At 36.2% G+C, this 25197-nt stretch overlaps 1 protein-coding gene across 5 annotated transcripts in view; it reads right to left on the reverse strand.

Annotated features, from left to right (window-relative positions):
- Positions 1-3786: 3786 nt before the first annotated feature.
- The window catches only part of MDFIC (MyoD family inhibitor domain containing), a 51884-nt gene continuing 30473 nt past the window's right edge, over positions 3787-25197 (reverse strand). For all 5 annotated transcript variants that reach the window (XM_010413527.4, XM_010413526.2, XM_039570784.1 and 2 more), the window contains exons 4-5: positions 19639-19914; positions 3787-7284 (exon numbers count right to left, since the gene is read on the reverse strand). In XM_010413527.4, the coding sequence (XP_010411829.1) occupies positions 7037-7284; positions 19639-19914 (524 nt within the window). In that variant the 3' untranslated portion in view covers positions 3787-7036. The remainder of the gene's footprint in view (positions 7285-19638; positions 19915-25197) is intronic.

Raw genomic sequence — 25197 nt, forward strand, 5'->3', positions numbered from 1 at the left:
ATGTGTGCAAGAAGGTTTATTTTGAAAGGAAAATTCCTACTCCCAGTGTCATACCCAATTAAATTCTCCAGGTAATGACCCCATTTGCATAGAGAGCTGAACCCACAAGTGGGAATTTTAATGGGCACACCACCTGAGTACATTAATTGAGAGTGACACTACTTGAACTAGTTTTGTGCTTACCCCACTGAAAATTCTACTCATATTATTTTTAATGTCAAGCTACAAGTCAAATTTCAAGATGATGGATTTGTTCTTTTTTAAGCATTGAATTTGAATAAAAGGCAGCTTTAATTCTGTTATGCATTGCATGGCTTTAACTAATCTGTAGTTCTGATTCTTACCATTGCTTCATTTTTTCAGTGGTTGGAATTTAATTTTATTCATTAATTTGCAAATAATTAGATAGAAAATAATGCCTTCAGCAGCTAAATTACTTCTGGATTGCTGTTTAATGTACTTTTACCAGAATATGTGTTACAGTTAAGCTGACATAATAGTTTACTACAATCCAATTGTGTAAATATGTCTAATTACTCTTTCTGAAGAAACAAGCGTGAATATAAAATTTCAGTCATGGATACCTTAATTTTCTTAAACTTAACCCCATGAAAGCTTGGTAGTTGCAAAGCAGATTAGGCAGGCAGGGACAGCAGCTGTCAAGAGTAGTGGGATCCTTGCAACACATTTCCCTTTATCCTTCACACACTACTTCTAATGACCTTGAAGTTATTGTGGATTCTAAGCCACTGCTGTTAGTCTACATTAAATATGTAATCAAGGTGTCTCCTCCTTATGTGAAGAAACAGACACATGGAGTTGCATTTCCTAGGGAAGAAAGGAAATCCGCATTGTTTAATACATTTATTCTCCCCAGCTTGTTCTTATTAGTCCTCAGTAACTCAAAGTAGCTCAGAATCAAAAAACTGGTGCATATATATATACATATGTACACACACACACATATATATATGCTACTGTAAAATGTACTGATTTGAAACTAATGTGCTAATCTTATTCTTGTAAGCAGAACTATTTTGAAGGTTGCCAGTTTGCAAGATTCTGCAGAATCCATCTTGATAGAACTTCTGGTGCTTTATTTGAGCAAGAAAGACATGACCAATACGTTTTCATTTTCAAATACTTCAACACTGTTGAGCTTCAGTTATTTAGATGCTAAGTTCAAAGTTCCAAAGACATCACTCTTACAAGTCTCTTTGACTAGAAGTTGCATATAGCAGAGCACATAAAAAGATGAAGAAATAACTTACAATGTAACATATATCTTGGTATTGTCCCAGACCGCCGTAATGAAGACCCTTTCAATTCTCTTTGAACCAAAATTTAAAAGCAAAACAAAACCAAACATACTACCTTGCAATAAAGCTAAGGAAACAAAGGTAGGCGCTGTGAATCTGGTGCCTAAAAAAGTAGGATTGTAACATGAAACGTAGTGGAGTACAGCACATTCACAGTGTGGTCACTTTGTGCAACTTGGAGATGAGACAAATTTCTGAATCCTACATCAGTGATTGAAGAGGAATTGTGTAGTGCTTGGGCACCAATTACATACCCTACTGAGATGATATAAAGAGCCCCAATTATAGTGGAGTATTTTGTCAGTTAAAATAGCATACGCATACCTGAATAAAAATCAGTAAGGTACTATTAAATGTATAAAAGGTATTATACAGTCTTTCATCTTACATTCCATTTTTATGAGTACTGAATGGTAATGTACTAACAATTGCTATAATATGCATCTATAAAATAAGCAAACAGGATTGTACGCAGTGTTTTATTGAGCGTGGTGAACCAATAGGAGAATTGGAATTGTTCAGCCTGGAAAAAAGACCTTTTGGGTGGCCTAACTGAAGCTTTCCAGTTACCTGAAGGGAGCCTCAAAGGAAAAAGGTCATGTAGTGATAGGACAAGGGAGAATGGCTTTAAGCTGAAAGAGGGGAGGCTTAGATTAGATACTGGGAAGCAATTCCCAGTATGAGGGTGATGAGGCACTAGAAAAAGGTTGTCCAGAGAAGTTGTGGATGCCCCATCCTGGAAGTGTTCAAAGCCAGGTTGGATGGGGCTCTGAGCAACATGATCTAGTTGAAGTTGTCCCTGCCCATGGCAAGTGGGTTAAGGTCCCTCCCAACCCAAGCCATTCTATGAACCTTTGGTTAAAACCCATAAAAACATTAAGAACTTCTAATCAAATTCAACATCTGCCTGTTTGGCAGAATGGTAATTCAGAGAACATTCTCTTTCCAACTATACCAGAAACAGCCCAGCATATTAAAGATTTCTGTGGGAGAGAAAACCCATCCTTCTATGACACTAGCACCAAATCACTGGTAAATAGCATAAGCAAGTGTTTAAGAGAAGGCTAAACTTCGTACAAGCAACCAACTTCACATCAAGTGCACTGAGCACACTCAGCAAGTGCTTCTTGGAAGTGAGTGCAGAGTATTATTTTTACTGAACTTCTTTCAATGTTAAAATTGAGTTAAGGTCTCCCTGCTCTCTTTGGAAGTGCGAAGAACTGGCAAAAAGTTTGGAAGGTAAGGAAAAAAGTAAGGTTAATGACTGTAGGATTCTAGAGTTACTACTGTCACCATCAACACCATGTGGGGTTTTCCAGTACATAGTGTATGCACTCAATTAAAGACTAAGACTAGGGCAGTATTTCTTTAATATTTTAATCATCTGTTTAACTTAATTTTGGTGCCAAGAGTAAGATTTCAGCTACATGATTCATTCTATGATCTGTCTGTTGCCTTTAAGAAAGTTACAAGACTGCAGACAGTAAGAGCTTTATCATCGAGATACATCAATACAACTGGCATTGCTCTCCAAGAACATACATCAAATATTGCAACCATTAAGATAATGTGAAAAAAGCCTAAATGTGTGAAGAGCTCAGAAAAGTTTCTCATTTAGAATGTTATAAAATCAGTGATTCATCAAAGTCAACAAACAGTTTTTAACATGAGGACTATGGCTGAAATAGAGCCATCATTCAATCCAAAAGCTCCTGAATGTTCCTGATCCTTCTTCACAGGAGCCATTTTTTCTAGAAATATGTATTATGGATACTGGCTAAACCAACTAAAATAGGTGTCAAATGGTGCTATTTGTCTGTGTTTATAAGTTCTTTTACTAAAACAATTATTTTCATGCACAGTCTCAATGCAAGACTTCATTATACCCACTCAAACACAATTTCTGCCGGTTTTAACATCTTTCCTCTGTAATGGCCAGAAAAGCAATTTTATTTTACCCTCTACAGGGGTATAGATGTAGAAAAATTAGTGTGAAAGACTGTAGACATGCAGTTTCTGCAGTTTTAAAGTAGTATAAGGATTCATACTTAGCTTAGGTCAACATGAAAAAAAAAAATTGAATACTAAAAGCCAATTACACTCTTGGATCAGCTTGTTTTTAGTAAACTGAAGACTTGCTGTGGATATATTAAAATAATTTTCATATTGATAAAATGTAATCATTACTGGAATTTCACCTAATTAATCCAATTTCACCAAGGAACGGATTTGCCCTCTTAATAACAAACTTTTTTACTGCTGGAGGTTCATGCTAGCACAGCTTCTAGTGCCAAAACTGGCTTAGCTCTATCTGTAGGACAACTTGGTACACTGGTTCACCCTCTGTGTAAATCACCCAAAGGCCAACACCTTTCGGAATTGTTAAAGAAGAAGAAAAAACACAAAAAGACATGAAATTATTCTTCAGAGGAGTAACAGGGCAAGACTAGAAGACAATGACATCCCAAAGTTTCAAAATAAAGATCTTTATTTCAAAATAGTGTTCGCAAGTAGTACATCCAATTGATATAAAATACAAACAGCATGTTTTTTAAATGGACCAGTTTGCAGAACTATAAACTGAAACACTGTACAAGTTCAGAAGAACTATTATAAAATAGACAGTTAAGCTCTAATGTTTTAATTTCATTTAAACTCTACTTTCACATTTGACTTCTAATTCTGCTTGTTTTCATTACACAAGGTGCTTACAAGATTGCTTATAGAGTGAAAATTACAAAACAGAATTTAAGAATATAAAAAGGAATTCCTTAAACTACATGCTAATATTCTCTGCTACAAAGATACATTTTTCAAAAGTGCTAATATCTCTATGTCAAACAGTAGCAGATTACATTTAAATGTCAAACAAAATACACAAGTTTTTATTTTTTCAATTGTCTGTAATACTTTGATACATCTAATCAATATGAGGTTTAATAACACTATTTTCACTTCTTAGTATTTCACAAATAAAGAGGGAAAAGACATACCTGTGTGTCCATGTGTGTGAGAAAAGGTATATACACATATGCATATATGCATGAACAAAGTTCTTGTAATTATTGTTTTCATAATTTCAATAAATCAAAAACCCACTGAGTTCCAGTAAGTATAAACAAGGGCTTGCACAGGGGAAACTGTATAGATAACTTTTACACAGGAAGAGAACTCCCTAGATTGGTTTTTTGTTTTAGTTGGTTTTTTTTAAACCATATCAACCTGTGGTAAAAGTAATTTTTAGTAAGATCTAGCATTCACTAAAAGCATGATATATAAATGTGCAGTTTTCCAAGCACAGAACTGGAACTGTTCCAGCAGGTCATGGATATTGGGGCAGGACAAGAGACTGAAAGTCATCTTCTCTGTCCCAAAAGCACAATCAGATAAGGAACAGCCATAATTCACCTCTGTGACCAGAAGGACATGAGGAAAGACAGTTCATGGTGCTGTCTAGCCCCAGAGAACATGTTCCCACAACCATGGTGTCAACCATAGACCCACAATGGACAAAGCACTGTCTAGACTTTTTCCAAGGTGCATTGAGTCCCAATGCTCAATGTGATGCCCCCAGTTTCCCCAGAGGCATTATGCCTTACAAAGACAAAATGCCTCCAGGCAATGCCACTCAACCAAGGCACTTCTTCCCCCTTCCCAATGTGGTTCAGCCTTTTAGGAGTCATAATTGAGCCCCATGGGCCTGATTCTGAGCACTGGGAATTTATCATTTTAACTATATGATTCCTTATTAACCTGCCTATTACCATAATATTTTTGTGCTCTCTAACTGGAAATTAACCAAAGGAAAATTCTGACATGAATGGAAATGCGCTCAGTTTACGCAACACAGATCAGAATCTGGCCCAATTTATGGAAAAAAAAAAACCCATAATAAGAATAATACTTGTAGCAACTATCAGAAAACAGATTAGGAAACCCTCTGAGGGTGAATCTGCATTGCATCAGAATACACCACAATATTGCATATGTTAAAGCAAAACACTTCCCAGCTCCTATAGTTAAGGATTTGGCTTCAGTGATAACTTGCAGTAGTAGGCACTACTAATCAGTGTTCACAAGAAGAAGCTTTGGTTAATATCAGACCATTTGTTGACTTAGCTTCACACTCCTGTGATCTTTAGCTTGTCACATTTGCATAAACTGAATTCACTGTAGTAGAAACAGACATTTATGGCCAAGTCACTCAACACATGCTATTGGCTATTGATGACTCTTGTAACAAGGACTAGATTTAGGAGATCTACAAATGTACAATCTACAAATGGGATATCCTGGGTAAACAGGAAAGTTTAAGTATGTGAGATCAAGATGTGTAGGTGGTTTACACAGAAAACTTCATGAGCTACAGACATGGAGGGGAGAAATTAGCACATGGTAAAGAAGAAAATTGGTACTTTGATTCCCTAAATCTGGGAATGCCATAAACCCCTATGTGTTCCACAATTACAATTACAGAAGAGACGTATTTCTTGGAAAACCTTAATGGCGTAACAGGGAATACAGTTAGGTCCAACAGATCCTAACTGTACTTTTCAAACATTTTAAACCCCAATGCTTTTATTTTTAAAGCATATCATATACTTTTTAAATGATCTTTTTTTACACAGTTATTTAAAAATAACACTTAAAATGTATCTGAGAATAAACATTTTTTCATTTACTTTTTGCATTTAATGACAGAATTCCTCGGTCAAGTCGGTTCTAATTTGGTTTTTATACCCTGTTTAAATTCTGCTACCCTCTGCAGATCTTTCTCACACCGTAAAGAAACAAATTCTAGGTTACGTGCACTGGCTCTGCCACGTAACACTGACCAGACCACTTAATGTACAGGTTTAGATTCTTGAGTAAACTTCTAATAATTTTCCTGTTATAGACAAACTTTGAAGATTTGTTAGTCTATCAGTTTGTTACTCTAAGGATATATTTCATGTCTACACAGATTTCCAAAGTCTCTTTCTGAGACGAAGCATTTCAAGTAATAATAGTACTGAAGTAAAATGATAAGTTCTCTATTCTGTCTTGATTGATAACAAAGAAATCCTGGTACTCTTCTAGTTCAGGGCAAAAATTATATTTCACTTTAGTTTGTCAGATAATCTCAGCAATGGAATACCAGGAATTGCTCTCTAATCAATTACATATTCAAAACAAAGGACATATTGCCAACATGACCACTGTAGCAAAACCAACGGTAGATTTCTGATGCTGGCTTTTGAATTAAGTTTAAAACAATAGAGCAAAGTTGCTTTCAGCCCAAAGAGAGAGAAATAAAGACATTTTGATTTTCAGAATGCCTGTAAATGTGTGCAGGCATTTGAGTGTTTAAACACTAAAGTAGGTAAAGGCAAATACTTAAGGCTTTGCCTTGCAGTCTGTTCTCTGACCAAAACCTATCACTTGATTCAAACAGCAATTTTGCCTTCATATGGCCTGCAGTATCAGGCCTATAATTCACTTTCAATAAACTCTTCCATTTGCAAAGCCAAAAGGAAGATGGAATGTAGCTTTAGTCTCACATACAAAACTATACATTTGGTGTTAGAATACAGATTTGAGGATTGCTTTTTAAAAAAATATTTATATAAAGGGAATTAACAGTGCAAGTGTGAAAATCTTACCTTGTCTTTCTTCAAATGTATTTAAAGAAAAGCTCTCCAGTTTTATAGAGAATAAAATAGAAAGGGATAAATATTTCATGATGGGAAGCAGATCCCACAGCATTCCATGCAGATCTCCAAGCAATCTGAAGATTCACAACATGCGTCCATTATGCCACAGTCCATATCACACGGGCAGTTACAGTCATCCCCCATCTCATCCCCGCAGCAACAGCAGCAGGCTTCTGACGTGCAGATGCCACAGGATGCTTGTCCCAGAACAATGTTACAGAGGGTGAGAAATTCACAGAACAAGCAAGCCAGGATACAGTGAACACAGCAATCTTCATATGTAATAGTTCAGTAGCATGTCAGGAACAAACAAAACAAACAAAAAAAAAAGCAAAGAAGAAAAGAGAAAATCATTAATGTGTCATTCTAAATCCAGATATATCACAATGGCAAATAAGTAGCTAGAGGAAAATGGTTCAGAGTTGACATAATCTACCACAAAAAATGTGTTTCCCATCTTCACAGTCACTTCTGCAGCTTAACTCATCTCCAACTCAGTGCAAGTTTCCCGTCACCACTTCATGCAAATCCTAAGTACTAACTGCTCAGATCTGCTTAGATCAATCTCCTCAGTCATTTATTATGCAAAATATCCATATATATTATTTTCAGTTATACATTCCTACACAAACTGATTAAAAAAAAAAAAAACAACCAAACAAACAACTAATCAGGGAAATTACCTAAAATTATTCCCAGCCTTTCCCAATTCATCACACCTTTTTGAATCTGTTTTGTTGGCTTGATACTTATGAAGAAAAGTAAAGGAGTTGCCTCAGCATTGTTGCTTTCTTTATTGTTTTACGCACATGTTAAAACCAGCTTAACAGCATCTTATATGCACTTCTTACTTTCAACAATATGTAAGATATTCAGTCAAAACACAGATTTTTTTCTACTGCTTTTCTACACAAATCTATGGGCAATCCTTTTAATGTACCACTTCAAGAGAGTTCATAACTACACCTGAACATCAATATCCAGCTTTTAGAAGTACTATTAAATTATATGAGATAATTAAGGTGTCGCACAAACTATCTGCAAAAAATACGGCACCCAAAGAGTAAATAAATAGAATAACTTCAAACAATTAATACATCCATGAGACATGACAGGAAAACAAAGATTGGAACTAAACATGTGCCAGTGAAAAGGAGGCTACAGGAGTGAGGGATGTACTCAATTGTACATAATATGTATAAACATATTTAATTTGTAAGAGGCAGTGAATAGTCATTCAGAAACAAAATGAAAACTTAAAAATACAAGAAGTGTTCAGGATGGAGAAATATTTTTCTTTCCTAGCCCCAGCTTTCTTTCTTTTTACTGCTTGCAAACTTTGAACTCTTGAGCCACAGACAGGTGAAGATAGGGAAAATGTTCTGGGGAAAACATCCTGCACAACCTCACCCTTTCCCTCTCGCTGCAGTCTATCACAAGTATCCTCTATGAGAGGCTGCTAGGAATGACAGGATATTGAGCAATATGGACAACTGGTCTGACCACCTACAGACATTATGTTCTATACATGTTATGTTCTTACAGTTCACAGGCTGAAGTTTGTTTTCATAGGGAAAAATTTGCAATTACTTGCAACAGTAATACTATTATCAGGCTTTCTAAACAAATTTATAAATGTAAAAAGTTATGCAGTAGCCATGGCAAGTATCTTGATTGATTCCAAATACCTCTACCATTGCAGAAACTCTGACTGCATGATAGTGCAGCAATGACTTACACAAGCAAGAGTGAATACTTACAGCAGTGCAGCGACAGAAGCTCAGACCTGCCAAATCTGTTCCAAGAAGCCAAGGAATTACTTGAACTCTTAGGGCATTCCTACTTACTATAGTACTTAGACACAAACTTAGCATGCACATTCCTGTACTGAAATGTGGCCACAGTCATAATCTACTAATGAACCCTTATGCCTAAAAGGAAAAAATGGAAACATCAGGAAAAGCAAGATGGGGGAAAAAAAATCCCAAAACCCTAACCTTAAAATTTCCCTACTACTGTGCAGGAAGCAAAACTGAGAGGAAACCACAGGTACATTTAGGGTGCTTTAAAGAAAGTTGTTTCTTGTATTAAAAGGTTTCTTTTCCCAATGACATAATGTCGCTAAATAAATGACCTTCATAGAAAACACAGAAGGTATGTGAAAAAAAGCTGGGGAGTATCAATTCACTGAAGAGGACCAAAGCCAGACTGATAGTGATTAATTAGCTGGTTGTCATGGAGATGGTGTTAAATATGCTCAGGTAAAATCTCCTTTCAGATTTTCTTTGAATATGAAGGAAAAAGATAAAGAAGCTAAGAGTTTTATCTAAGAAACCTTCATATTTGAGGAACTAAGGTTTTAGTATATTGCATCTTTAAAATACAGCTTGAAGAAGCTAATACAACAACAAATGTTGTTCTACAATTTTTTTTTAGTACAAAACATAATAAAACTTTGTGTGTATAGGTATTGTGAGTAAGATGTTCAAAAAAATCTTTCCTGCTTCATGCAGGGATATGTAAAACTGCAGGGAGAGAAATACACATTCACAGACATTATAATATGTTTTTATTCATGGACAAGGAACAGAGTTCATAGGTTAAAAAAAAGGAACTGTACTCAGAAAGCATTTTCAGGACCCACAAAAGAACTTTCCCCTCCTAATCTAAAAAACCCACCAAATCAAGACTTAAAAGAAGAGGCTGTGTTGGTTTAAATAAAGGTATTTCAAAGGTAAAAGCTATCAAAAATGGTCCAAGACACTGTAATAAATTTTGGCCATTAGTGTTATTATGGAAACTCTGTGGAGGGTCTTTCTTTTCATCTCTTCTTCCCTGACTGAAACACTAAAAGGATTTATTTACCTACTCTTTATTTTTATTTCCTTCTCCCCAGATGGCAAACCTAATACTCGATTCAGAAAATCTTTATATAACAAATTTACTTAACCTCCACAAACAATTAACAGAAAGCAGAGATACCCTTTAGTGCTCTGTTCATTCTTGCAATGACTCATTTGTACAATGAACATATACTTTGATCCACATTTCAAGGACAAACCTGAAATAATCATGCTTTTATGTTCTTCATGTTATTGACTTTTAATAGCTATCCAGGTAGCAATTATTCAACACATGACAAAGCATGCTGTTACCTAGTCCTACCTAACTTGCTGAATTCAGAATCGTGACTCTAAAAGGCTGTAATACATTTCGATAAAACAGGTGGAAGAATAATTTCTTCCACGTATGACCCCCATTTCCTGGCTTCTTATCTACAGATGCAATTATAGGAAAAAGATAGTTACACTGTATTTTTGTAGTAATAACAAACCTACATGCCACACAAAACTCATCCTTCTCCAGTATCTACATTCCTACAGCAACCTGTCCATTCCACAGAAAACATTATACAGCTAAAACTGACTTCCTTTGACTGCTGTTACAATCAGTGGAATGCAGCCATGAAGGTGCTATACAAAGCTCACTCCAAAAGAGAGGACCACAAATTTTTCATTACCATGTTGGAGACCACTACAATATATTTCACTGCTTGCACAAGACACCCCAGTAATTTTTTCCTGCTTATAAGATCAAGGAGACTATTTTAAGTTACATATTATTCTAAATTTCAAAACTTTTTAGTATATTAAGAATAAAGACTATACTTAACCTCCACTCTTTAACCTTACCCCATCAAAAGCCTAATTTTTTTTTCAGATGATTGAGGAGTGGAACACTTTAATCCAACTAGAACTAAACATATCTTGTGTATTTGTAAAGTCGGTGATTTTAATGTCTGATAATGTGTTTTCTGGCAACTTTTAGTATATTCTAGTCTTTCTAATAAGGAAATGATACAGTAATACCAGTTATGACACTGGCTCTTTTTTGTTTGTTTGTTTGTTTTGAGAATTAGAGGTTCTCATTCTTCTTTTTCCATTAGATACATTAATGCAATCAAGAATTAGGGGCATGTCTTTATTGTGGACAAAACTCCATCAGCCTTGACGTTCATGATGCACTACTGTTGATAGTAAGTTAACTCCCAAGTTCCTTGAGGTTTAAGTTTTCATTAAACCAATTTCCCTCTCTGTGGAAGTATTTAAGTCTCATCACACAGGCAAATCATTAATGAAGATAAACTTTTTCTTAGGACTTCTATACTACTCCACACCAATCTCAAATTTCCATTGCTTTTCAATTCTTACATTACACACTTCTCTAATTGAAAAATGCTGCAGTAGAGACTGTCACTATACAAAAGTGAGGATGTGAGGTACAAACATTCTCTAGAGGCATACTTTAAAAGAAAAAATAAATATTCCAAACCAGTACATCTACCTTAGTTCTTCTACCAAATGCTCCTGATTTCACTGAAGCACTATATCACATTTGTTGACTGGATCCAAGCTCCCATAAGCTAGGCTGAGTGGCATATATTACAACAGTCTTGGTCTGTCAGCAGTGCTAGTACATTTTATTAGGCCAACTCGCATTTGGGGAAAAAAGATGAACTTTCAGATACTCAAGCTTATCTTCAATTATTCTCTCATTTTGTCTGGGATGAAAGCTAGACCTCAAGTTAAAAGGGTCATTCCATCTGACATTTTTTAAAACCAATTTAAGTAAAGGTGTTTCCTTAATCCTTTGGCAAGTCCCCAAAAGGCAAAGATTTGTTACAGAACTTCATCAAAACTGTTAAACAATGCCAAGGCAAGTAGAACCCAACCAACACGTTCAAGTTTTTGCTGCTTTATATCACACACACACCCCTCCCCCACTATGTGCTGATTTAACCAAAGAGTGTGTACAGTACACGTAACATCTACTTTAACTGGACTCTAAATGTTACCACAGACAATATCCAGACAAGAAATAGGCTTAAGATCCCTTCAAACTGTTTACACACTGTTATTCAAAGCCCAGAAGGCCCCCCTTCTAACTTACCCCAGTTATAACAGCTATGCTCATTAAAGGAAAAGAAACAATATCAACAATAAAACTCTTTTAATGTTTGTCCATGTTTTTAAACATCTGCATGTGCACACCACTTTTTACTTCTAAAAGCTCTGCATACAGATATTACCATGGTATCCAATTCCTTTCAAATACTGAAATACATATTTATTTTACTTCAATTTCCCTTGTATCATCTCCTCTTCATTTTTATGAAAAGGTGCCACTCTACTTAAGAAACAGATTTTTAAGAGAGCTATAAACCATCAAAACTGTACAGGAAATGCAGAAGGTGAACTGAAAAATGTACAGAGAAATGCATGTGTAGGCTGGTATATCCTGCTTTTATAATGTTTGACACTAACCTGTCACAAACTGACTCAAAAAGCTTTCATACCAAGCAGGCAGGTCATATATGATAAAAGTTTTTCATGTCTACAGCGGTAAATAAGCTCACTTACAGGACGGCGACCTTGGTCAGCTTCTTACTAACTATATTCACCAAGTTCAGACAACTCAAAACACATCTCCAGGCACTCTGCTGTCTCACAGAGAGAATCAAAAAGGGCAAACCCACAATCAAAGTGACAGCTGAGGTCTTCAGCAGGGGTTTACTGCGGGCCCCCGCAGAGCCCTGAACAGAAGCCCCAGCAGGTGCTACAGGCGTCCCACAGTCCGGCAGCGCGGGCTGGCAGTGGCAGGAATGAACACACAGCCCACAGCCAGAGCGGCACAGCACCAGCCAGAAACCACTCCAGCACAAGGTTCTTAAACAGCTGCAGAGGCAAGGAGCAAAATTCCCAAGCAGAGGCACAGACGCCATCACACCTCCCACCACTCTGCAACGCACGGGGCCCATGGGTGGCCTCTGTGACCCATTCCCTTTCTTTTGAGAAAACCCACTGCACCCAGGAAAATGCTCACAGGAAAATAAGAAAAGGCAGAAAGAACAAACTGACACGTATGGAGTATGGTTATTTCTAAATATAGAGTGACATTTATTTAGACGGGGGAAAACATAGTTACAAAGTCTAGCATATGTGATATTTCACCATTTAAAAAATAAAACTATTATCTCTATTGAACAAGAAAATGAAAATGTTGCCTGCACAGGCAAATCACACTGAACACATGGAAACTTTCATCAAAGCTTAGATTCTCAGCTCTCAATACAGATATAACCTCAGAGTAAAATGATCCATTTCAAACATACAGATATACTAAGAAATATGCTAATTTCCAATACCTAAGACTTCCTTAGAATATGAAGCCTTCATTGCACTGCTCATCATTGCAAACACTGAGACAAGTTAGCTGCTAGTTAGCCCATGTCCTTATAAAACAGATGCTGTTGGAAGGCCCTTATTTTTGTTACAGGCCCTGCTTTCCACTCAATCCAGTTAAAGAACATGTAAATTACCTTTCAAGACTTCTGTACAAAAAACGATGTAAACCATGCTTAAAACACATCATGCTTCAAAATGCATTCTTAAAAAACACACATTTGACCATATGATAGTTATTTGCCCACTGCCTGATTGACAACTGTGTCCTGATACTACCTTGTCTAACAAAACCCCCTGTTTAGCACTTCATGCTCAGACACAAATCCACTTTGAACCAATTTCTAAAACACAACAAATAAAATGTTGGCTAAAGTACAAAGATTGCAGGATATTAACAAGTAGCTGCCTAAATACTACCTAACACTAGGGGATGGATTTCAGAAGTGTATGTATGCTTAAAAAAAAAAAAGCCTGGTTGAGAGATGGTGAACATATTTCTGCAGTGTTAGTCTATTGATGCACACTCTTACTGAATTTCAGGAAATAATACTGATCAAATGACTGAACACTATACAAAAGAAAACTTACTGCTGCTCTGGTGTCCCTCAAGAGGAAAAAAACCCAACACAATCCTATTGAAAATCATGTACACTAAAGGAAAGTTTCCTGGAAACCATTTTCCATATATTAAGTTATATAAACCAAAGTAAAACACTCCTACTTTAAACAGAAGTCTGCTAGCATCTAAGACAACTATTCACTCACTATTTCCCATGTATATATGCACCTAGTGGCTCTTAAGACCCTGGCTTAACACAAAGGCTATTTGTTGGACTTGCTTTGTCTTCAGTTAAGCCATCGGTATCACTTGGGATATTCTAATAAATTAATGTAGTCAGCAGCATCAGTTAAATAGTGTCCACCAACCCCATGCGTTGACTCAAAATCTAGAACAGATGAAGTTGCATTATACTAAAAAGGGGGAGGGGGAGAGGGATATCTCATTTAAATGCGCCCTGAAATGTTAAATTCAAACATTGAATTTAAAAGAACACCCACACTTTGGGTGAAATAGTTCATCGCATCTCTAAGCTCAGTACCACAAGAAGCACAGTCCAGAAAGCTGAGGAAGGCTGCTTCAGGCTTTGCTTCTGGAAAAGTATGAGTGGTAACCTAAATGTGGTGGCAAGTCTGCTCTGACTGTCCTTCCCCAGAGTCTTGTCCCCATGCCACAGGCTTTCCTTATCTAGCTCACTGCTGCATCTAGCCTTCCTACACTTCCTAAAGACCTCTCCTGAAAGAAACCCATTGAAAAAACATGCCTTTCTGGTTTAGAGATCCTGGGAAGGAAGGAATAAAGAGTAGATCTCACTGTCCATACAGGAGGCAGGCTCATGATCTGTTCACCATATCTGCTGTTTCCAAATGAATACAGCAATTGTGTGTGCTCAAAGCCTTTTGAGTATGTGAAGTACGACATTAAACTCAAATTATCGAGTCATTGGAGTTGTGGGAACTTCCCTGCCAAACACAGTAACTTCTGAGGTCACAACTTGAACAGAAGCGAGAGCTCCATGTTAAAAATTAATTAAAACCTGTATTCCCTCTCTCCATCCTTAACTTTTCATAAATGATTGCTTTGATTCAAAAAATGCGTAACATCAAGCTTCATAAAGATTTGGTAGGAAAACTTGGTTTGTATTTTAGAAAATAATAAGCACATACCTTGACCCTTCACTCCCTTAATTAAATTCCTCTTCCACCCTTCCCCCGTCCAACTTCCTTCCTTTCCTCCTCCAACTCTGCATGTCATTATTACTTACCTTCCACCACTCTGATACACGTATGTATGTATGCATGTATGTATGTATTCAGTTACTCATCTGTCTTCATTTCCTGACATCTAGATCTACTGTTCTGCTGCCTCACTGCTGTCTCCCTTAGACCTCCTCTCTTTTAAGTTGCTCTGGACAGGTACCGATGCATCTGATCACAGCAGCTAGACTGCCTTCCTTTTTATTCATTTACATTGCTTTTTCATGTTTCCAAGGTGTTTTTCTCCACTGCTCATAACAAACAGGTGCAAGACAGTAACAATTCTCTTTGCTAGTGGCCTACCAACCAGAGTTTTGGAAGTACTGTGACACCTCTGGCATAAATAATTCAAAATATTATTAAAATTTCTTTGAGCTAAAAAATTTTTTATTCCCAATATTCACTGAAACCTATCCAATCCCTTTGAAAAATCTTTAGAACTGAAACAGTGTTTAAAAACTGCTTTTTAGGAGTGACACTCCAACTATTTCATAATTCCTTTGGTTTTTTGTAGTGTAAGTTATGGAGCTGAGTAAGATTTCTTCAGGGACAATATGGATTAATAATAGATGTGGAGGAAAAGCAGAACTGGTGAGTGCACTCACACCCTCTTAAGTCTCACTGGATGTGAAAGTATTTCTAACCAGCATATTCTGGAATGCTGACACGACTACATGTACTACAGACTCATTTAAAAAAGAAGTTTTTAAAGCTTTTATACTACTGCTACCAAAATGTCTGTTACATTTTAAGCATTTCCTACACATATTCAGTTCCAAAAGCTCACAACGTGTGACCCACAGAACAAGTGAAATTTGCTGCTGGAACAATTGATAGAAGAGTTCTTAACTGTGGTGGGTGGATTTTTGAGGGGTGGCAGACCGGGAGGCTTCATAGCTTGTGTTAGGATTGCCTAGTAGCTTGGAGCAGTACTGACCGTCATGGGAAGACATGTTACCCAGGGTAAAGTAATACTGAGCTTCATTTAGCTTTCTATTAAATATACTGGAATCTGCTGTATATGAAGCAGCATGCTACATTTCAAATAAGCATGAGCATGAATATATTCCTGGGCAGGATGGCGGGCAAGCCCATCATGTTTCTTGATTCTATCCTGCTTCAAGCCTTTCCAGGTTCTCTGTTCTGTCAACAGACACAATATTCTAGAGCAAATTACCAGACCTGAACAAACTTTGCATTACAACCAAGTGTGGTGGTCCAAATATTCACATCTTGTCTTTTAGGAAGAATCAAGAAGAAGGCAGCTTTTGAGAGGGAATAAGAAAAAAATGAAAAGTATTTTTCTCTTTTCTGTAGTTTAAACTCAGCTTGACAGACAGAATTTTCACTTCTCTTCCTTTTTTCTTTTCTCTGGCCACTTTCCTTCACTTAATTCAGTTAGTCTTCTGACTGACAAAAGAACAGAACACTTAAGGAGGAAGACAATGCAGATGAAGTAAAAATACAAGGTGTGTATTTTCAGGTGTGAAAAAACAAACAAGGCTAGCGACTAGATTATAAAATCCAAGGGACTACATAAGGAATAGCAAAATTAAAGTGAATTGAAATATCTGAAAGTGTACAAGTTTACCTTATTTCTTTCTACTAAAACTTTCTGGATGCTATAGTAAACAAAGTAGGTGAGTTAATTCAGGTGATTCATTACTCACAGTACAAAATAAATATAGTTTGTCTCTTTCTGCATAAGACCCTTTAAAAAACTGCCTAGAATTCATATTAGTACACTACATAGATGTGCCCAAATACAAATACACATCTTCAAGTAAATTCAAACCCAGCCATTCTTCAGCAGTAACTACTGGCTTATGAGGTTAACACGGTACAAGTTAAAGCAAAGCCAAGTAGTTGAGCAATGTTGCAAATAATTTTCAATAGTTTCCATAATAGTTTCCATCTTCCTGTAAGCCTTGTCAATAGCCTCTACAGAAATGTCATTGAATCAGAAGAGGCAACTGCTCAGAAAAACACCTCCTTGCCAAAAAATGTTTATTATACAAAGAAGCTGTAGAAGTTAGGTTCAAATCAAATTGTGTATACCATTTTGAAAGGGTGTATATGCAATTAATATACTCTTCTGACAGTATAGTCAGATGTATTTATCAAGCGCATATATATATATATGCATATATATGCATATATTCCTGATTTAAATGCAATTACAGTCCTTTGAACAAGTAACTGGGCTAATTTTATCAGGTTTTTATAGTGCAGCCTTCCAGAAGTAGTCATAAGGGGTTAACATAACTTGTAGTAATAACACAATTATTTTTAAGTTATCAGCAAATCATTTTTCCCTTAAATAGAGAGCTCTTCATTGTGTTAATTTAGATATTTCAAGTGACTGTTGCCAGACTTTCTGATTGTGCATCTTCCAAAAAACTGGGCTGATAGAACAAATAAAGTATGTATTGATACTTCCTGAAAGGCAACAGCTTGATAAGAATACTACTTATAGTTTATAGTTCTGTCATGCAGCCCCATAGGGTACCTTGCTGAAAAGCAGAAGAAGCTGTCAGAAGGCTTGTACATGTGTGCATGTAGATGTGTTTACACAAATATGAAACATGTCTGTCAGAAAACTGTAAAGCAAAATAAATTTCAAAACCAGAAAATCACTTTTACAAACAAATACTCCCTTACGGGCATATTCCAATACACCAGACATACTTTAATCACTGCACGATAAAACCTGTGCTTCACTGGGACTGGGTAACAGCAAACTGCAGAGCTGCAGACATTTGCAAAACGGGACACGCTATTCAGAGCATATATCCAAGTTCTCACATTCAAAATGAGAACATTACAATGTATCAGATGTACAATGTTGACTATATTTAACCTTAGCTATTAGGTGACTGGAGAAACAGCATGTGACAATAGGACTACCCTGTATTTCTGTGCTTTGAAAGAATGCAAGTTATACAATGTGACAACACTATTTAATTATCTAAATTCTAATCAGACATGCATTTAAGAATAATAACATTTCTGACTGTATATAAAAATATTATATAACGGCAGTTTCAGGCTACTAACAATTGTGTTGGATATTAAAATCAGACATTAGAATTTAAAGCTAAATCTGAAGGTATCATTAACTTTCTCCTCAATCATTTAGTCATTTGACATAATTATATTCAGTTATTAAACAAAAAAACCCTCAACAACTGTATTTATTACAGGATAATTTTAGAAGAAAAAGGAAATGTTTGCCATAATTAATGATATAGGGGAATGAACAGGGCAGGCACTGCCTCTTTGAAACTACATTTTTTTTTTTTTATTCAGAGGTTGAATTTTTTAAAATTCAGAGGCCTGCACTTTCCTTCAGTCACATGAACAGATCTAAGACTTCAGATAGAGTCTTGCCGAAATGCATTAAGGAGAACCATATAAGAATATTTCACATAACAGAAAAGGGCATACAGGAAGTATGAAGTTGTGATTTTGGAAAGAAATGTTAGAGGACTAAAAGTGCAACAGAAAAGTAACAGTAGATTCTTGAAGACAAATATGAAAATAAACAATAGCAAGGGGGACCAGCCCATGGAAGGCTCTGAGTGAAGCTGTTCTTGATATTACTACACATATTCACTGAGTAAGTTTGACTAAAGTAGTTGAAGTCAAAAGGAGTCACTCCACTGACATCAGTAGTCTTCGTTCAGGCCGCTACACGCGGTCCTTCTGATCCCTCTTCCTTTCATCTAGACTGACAATCCTCCCCATTTCACTGAACACTTACTGTCTCCCATTTCTCTAAGAATCTGTCTGTCCCCTCCCTCTGGAGGTGTTTTTTTAACCAGTCACATCTATGCTTGCCTCAAACCAATAAAATTTCTGGTGCCTCTACACTCTTCTTGTTAAGGGCAGTAGCAAAATCCATTGAGTATATTAGTGCTAATGGGAAGGCCATGGAGCTCTGGAACCCTGAGTGTAAATGCAAGCAGAGAGCACAGAGACACAGCTAAAACATAAGAGAAATTATTTACTTTTGCTTATTTAAGCTACGCAGAAGGAGTACAAAGCTTTTTCATGCACATTATCTACATCCCAAATATAGCATAAGGCACACTGAAGCACAGGTCGATGTTTTATTATCTAGTGTCCAGACCTCATGGCTAAAAAGGATATCAGCTAACAGAACATTTCAAAAGCAAAGCCTACCCTCACAGAGCCTGCCATTACTGGATTTAAATATTTACTATGCTTTGAACTAGTAGTACTTTAATGTTTTTTTTTTCTGGTGCATGTGTGACAATGTTGACAGGAGTTTCTCAGTTCAGGATACTAAGTACAGAGACTAAGACATTATCAGATCATGTTGGCCAAACATTTGAAAGCAAGAACTCTCCCATTCCTTCCCTTTCCTTCAAATACTTAACATTTTTCTTTGGGAAAGAAGCTTGTCTTTTATCTTAGTAACTTCTATTTGCTTCTGGAGCATAAGTCATGCTTTTCAATTATTTTCAGTTGATTGCATAATTTTTACTGAGGTTTGGTTGGTCTTTATTCGCTTTGGGTTTTTTAATAAGAATATCAGCTTACCTTCTGGTGAAGTACCTGGCTTTTGAGAAAATGCAGAGCTTATTTTACTCTTCTTGCTGCTGTTGCTGTTGACAGACAAGGTGGACTGAATTTTCCTGTGCATTTTTTCTGAAACGGGAGCCGAAAGCTTTCTGTTGTCTGCAGGCATGTGCTTGACCCCGTTGTGAATTCCACTTCCCTTACTCAGACCCACATGGCCATTTTGGATTTTGCCACTTTCTTCCTCACTCCTTTCCAGTGCTGAAGTATTTGGTTGAGGCAAACGTTGAGGTTGTGCTTAAAGTGCAAGAAAGAAAGAGTTAATTTAAATTGTAAATTGATAACTGAACACTTTAGGCTAGACTGGGAATGCAACTTTCCTGGCTCTTATTGATCTAAAAACAGACTGACAATTTAACCTTCCCCCACTAAGACAACAAAGCAAAAAAATATCTCTAGATTAACAATAACTATTAGGTATTCAAAAAGCACCTCACTTCTGCATGAGGCCTAGATTGCCCATTCAGCAGTGCAAGGAAAGCCTTGCAAGGCTCTGTGAACTGCACAGAGAGAATAATGCAAGCAATTTGAAGAAAGGGAAAAAGTCAAGAGTGGGAACAAATGAACAAAACTGAGACAAACTTGTATTGAGGGAATGATGTATTGATGAAAAATGTGTGAAATATACCCAAATGAGAGAAAAAGTGTAGGAGTAAACATGCATACTAGTAACAGGCTAAGATGCAGGCTGGCCAACCTGCCAGCCTTCAGAAAATAACCCAGTGTCCCCCTGACACTCAGCAGTCACAGACCAGTATATTAGAGAAGAACAGGAATATCTAATAATAAACTAACAAGTTGGAGCTTAAATTCATAAAGATCATGGATTACTGAGAAGTACAAAACCTATCAAAATGTGGTTCTGTGGAGGAAGTAACCAGAAGGAGCATGCATTCAAACACCTATGGCAAGCCAGAGTCCCCCCTCCATATTCTTCAACTCAGAACCACAGTTTTAGAAATGGCTGTAATGGGCCAGTTAGGGATTAATGGCAATGCTAAAATGGTCAAAGGAAAAAAAAAACCCAACCCCATCAAGGCAAGAATCTGCAGTGATCTGACTAAGTCCCTGAGAGTACGTGTTATAAACTCATTCTAATGAGTAAGCATGAAACTTGACCATTCTGTGTTGAGCTACTGTATCATAAAGGAGAATATTTGTAACAACATGGAAAAGGGATTTCCCATGTATTCTTTAGTCTGTAACTAAAGAAAAGATGCATGATTTTTTAATGTAAATCTTTGTAATTAAAAAAAAGTGGTCTCAATTTAACAATTCTTATTTAGAAAAAAAAAATGCAGATTTTGTGGCAGAAAAGTAATTAAACTGTACACACAGTAACACAACAGGATTTCACAATCAAAAAGCATCAGCCCAATCACCTCTCCTAATCAAAACACTACTGCATCATGCTTGGACAAAAAGAGGTTTTCAGACAGTCCAATCTTCAACTATTTGAAAATGTTATGTCAAAGAAAAAGTTCAGACTCTATTAGATACTCAGTGGACAAGGAATTAGCCCCAGCAGTAAGGAAAAACATTGCTGCAGTTCATTCTCTTTTCAGATGGCTCATATCAATTTTCTGATGATTTCACAGTATAGATTCACATATAGATTAAACTGTTTACAAGGTAAAAATACACATAGATAATTATGGTTAGCTTGCTCTAAAAGAAACATCTCCTCTGATCACTTCAGGTGCAAGTTAACAAATTTTGCAACAAATACTACTGGGAGACACAGACCAACATGGTCTCTAAAAGGACTCAGTTCTAAATTTGCCTAACGAATCCTCAATGCTTTCCTTTTATTCAGAACACTAACACCATTCTCAGACTGCTTTCTCCACTATCATAAACTTTTCCAGATTAAACTTCACACAAATCTTAAACTTTATATCCTGGTCACGCTCACAGGCAACAAAGGATTCTTTTTCGTAATAATTTAAATATCAACTGGTTCATGCTTTTCTTGCCACTTGGTATTTTAGTCACTGCCACTAAGGTTTTTGGAAGATAGCTTTGACTGCCCACACCTATCTAGGTCAGCGTAACCCTGCTTGAACCTACTTGACCAAAGTGGTAATTTTCTGTTGCAGGAAAGAAACGACAGGTTGGGGGAAACATTTGTTTTAGACTCCCCAAAGATGTTACACGGAAGAGAAAGATCAAAGATCATTCCCTTCCATTACCAGTAGTAACCGCTCAGAAACCTCCAAGCCAAGAAAACGGGAGCACGTTATCTGAGACCTGAAGAACTAACTGTTGCCCAAAGACTTTTTTATTGACAATGCTGAAACTGCTTCTCCTTCAATTTTGTATTAGTGTTTGCAAAATCTGAGAACAGAAGCATAAGCAAGGCCCTTTCTTCACTTTGGAATTCAATTTCTGCTATGCATTTGGTTAACATTTCCAAACTCTCATAAAGGTCCCAAAACAAATTTTTAGTGAACTCTCTCCTATCTGAATAAGTATTATTGTAAGTATATTACCAGGAACCCTTTGCGTAGATTTGCTTTACATGTATGTGCAAAATTAATTTCATTAAAAATCAAGAAATTCCTTCCATTTTAAAAATAGTCAATGTAGACGTAACCACAGTCAAAAATCTTTGCCTATGTCAGAAATTAAAATTTACTCTCTAAAAATTCAGTGTTTATGTCCACAGCACCTCATAATTTTATCTTCATTCACCCACTTAAGTATACATTTTGTAATTAAGGAACAGTGTTTTTCATGTTTCATGTAATGAAGTTTCCTCACCCTGCACTGCCTATGATTCCCTGCTGTAGAGCAGTGCAGTTGTACTAATGAACTAGAATTGCTGGGGAGCAGTTAACCTTCCTCAATAAACACAAGCAATAGACTATTAAAAAAATTCTCTATGTCTGGATGCCAGTTTATAAAACTGACAGTTATGAGCTTTTCTAAGCCAGTTAAATTGGTGGTGGCAGATTACAAATTGTTTGTATATTTTTGGGGCTTTGCTACAATACAGTAACTTGATAAAATATCCAAAATTCAATTTTCAAAATTAGGTGTGTTTCTGTCAAACTAGGGGTAAATGGAAAGTCTTGGAAATCTAAACAAGATGTTTATGTTTTCGCTTTTATTATTATTTTTAGGAAGGGTTTAGGGACTTTTCTATGGTTTTTTAATTTTAATTTTTTATTAAGTAATCCTGTTCCCAAAGTACTCTTACTTGAGTCTTTTAGCATTAACATACAACTTTTTAGCTGACTGGCTTTACAGTATTCACATGTGATACCCAGGTCAAATCAAAATGGAATAAAACCCCAAATGGATTAGTTATCTCAATTTAAATTTATTTTAACTTTATTGATAATTTTGCACTAGGGAGACTTGAATCTTATAGTTAAAACACACTTGAAACCAATTAGGAACCATATGACCGCATTCTAGCATAAAGAACAAAAGCAATTGACAGTTACAAGATTAAACCACAACCACTCAGTTTGTAACAGAAATATTTTTACCTTATTTTTTAAAGGTTGTGTATATCTTAAAAAAAAAAAAAAAAAAAGGTGTAATATGGAGAACGACACAATGCTTCTTAAAACACAGTGATACCCAGGGACTCTCACTCTCTCTTTAATGATCCACTGCTCTCATTCAGCTGTCTTTCTTTTTTCAAATCTTTACATATGTGACAGCTCTCAAAAGTAGACCATAGACCATCTGGCATTTTCCGAGGTGTAACTTGTGCAAATTCAGCTCTACTGGGAACACAATGCTATCTTCTGCCTGCGTTATAAAAGATACAATAGAATGTAGAACTTATGAGTTGTTTTGAATTATTCATTTTTTGCCTGTATATTCAAGAAATTTTACAAACTCTGCATTTTGTACTACATAATCACATGCGTTAAAGGTACAAAGAAACTTTTTGACACCTCTTTTCTACAGAAAGATGGCATTTTGTTTGATATGTGAACATTCAGCGCCTGTTATATCATTCTAAACAGGCCATGTGCTGCTACAAAAGATCCCATTTTACACTCTATGTATGAGCAAAAATGTTATTCTTGATATTCACTAACTAATGCAATGCACATCAAAATTTCAAATGTGTGTTGGATGAACATTCAGCATCATCAAATCAGGATGGTACTGGTCACTTACTATATGTTAAAGATTTAAGAAAAAAATCATTCCTCAGACAACATAGAAAAATTGTCATTTCAAACATCTACAATGAGTAGTTTCAAAATGTCCTAAGAAACTGCTTTTCAGGTTAATATGTTTTTAATCTTTAGCAAAACCAGTAGATTTAAGTCAATATTTTATACAGTGCTAACACTAGTGGATTTTCAATAAGAATGATAAATATTAGATTAATGATTCAATAGACTGAATCTTTTTTGATAGAAAACTAGCAGATAATATAGGTAGTAATAACTGCACATGAATCTGCTGCCTGTGGAAAAGCAATAAAAAGGCAATATATTGCTATAGCATATAATCTATTAGCGTGTTTCACACTTCCTTGTAGTTGGTTTCCCTGCAAAGTGGGCCTTAATACAATAACTTCTGCTGTTATTTAACTGACTTTACAGAATAATTTAATTGTAAGGTTACTATCTGGTGAATTCAAGTAGTAAATATTTATTATGGTTTTTGATGGTTTTGAAGTAACTATGCACATTCTCTTTCAGCCTGTAAAAGCCCTAGCACACTTTAAACGAATATGCATGTATATATGCACTCTGACCGTACACTGTTTTTACACCTTGCAAAGTCCTAGCTATTGTTAAAAGAAAAATCCTGACGCATGCATTTAGCAGAAAAATGTATGTCAACAGAGGGAAACTCTCAACCAAAAGAGGACAGTCTAAGCTATCATTAGGGATTTTAGACAAAACACAAAACCAAACACACACTGAATGCAGACTCCTCTGAGTCAAAGTGAATCAAAAGAAAACATCAGGAGGGAGAGAAGAATTGAGACAGTTAATTAGTAGCCTAATCACATCAAAAGCAATTCCAAGGCAGCTGATACAGACACCCGTGGAGTTCGCTATGCTGGCCAATGAGAGTGATGGAAAAAATACTTTCCAGTTTACAGCCTGGGTTATGACTACACACCCAGAGAGGTAAGAACTATTTTTTTCTTTATGTATGACACAATAGTTTATGATGACAAATCAGGCCACAGTAACAGTATTTTGCAGGTGGATGTGGGAAGAATAAAACGCACAACTCCTGGTTGTAAAAACTGTAATGGTATTTTCAAATATTGAGAAAATGCAACATATTGTTTCACTTGACAGTATTCTTAACACTTCTCTCTTCCCAAAACAGTTCCAAATACAGTAAGATGAGCTTTTTCAGAAATACAGAGGTCCTGATCGGGTCCTCTAACACTGAAAGCCAAGATTTACATGGTGATTTGAGCAGGAAGAACTGTTTGATCTCAGTGGTCACTGCTCCCTCTGCATGGATCACATGGACCATACGTAAGGAGGGTAAGAATCAGGCCTCCGGTTTTTATCAGTGCTT

The sequence above is a fragment of the Corvus cornix genome, chromosome 1A (assembly GCF_000738735.6).
Source record: "Corvus cornix cornix isolate S_Up_H32 chromosome 1A, ASM73873v5, whole genome shotgun sequence".
In the NCBI taxonomy this organism is placed as follows: domain Eukaryota; kingdom Metazoa; phylum Chordata; class Aves; order Passeriformes; family Corvidae; genus Corvus; species Corvus cornix.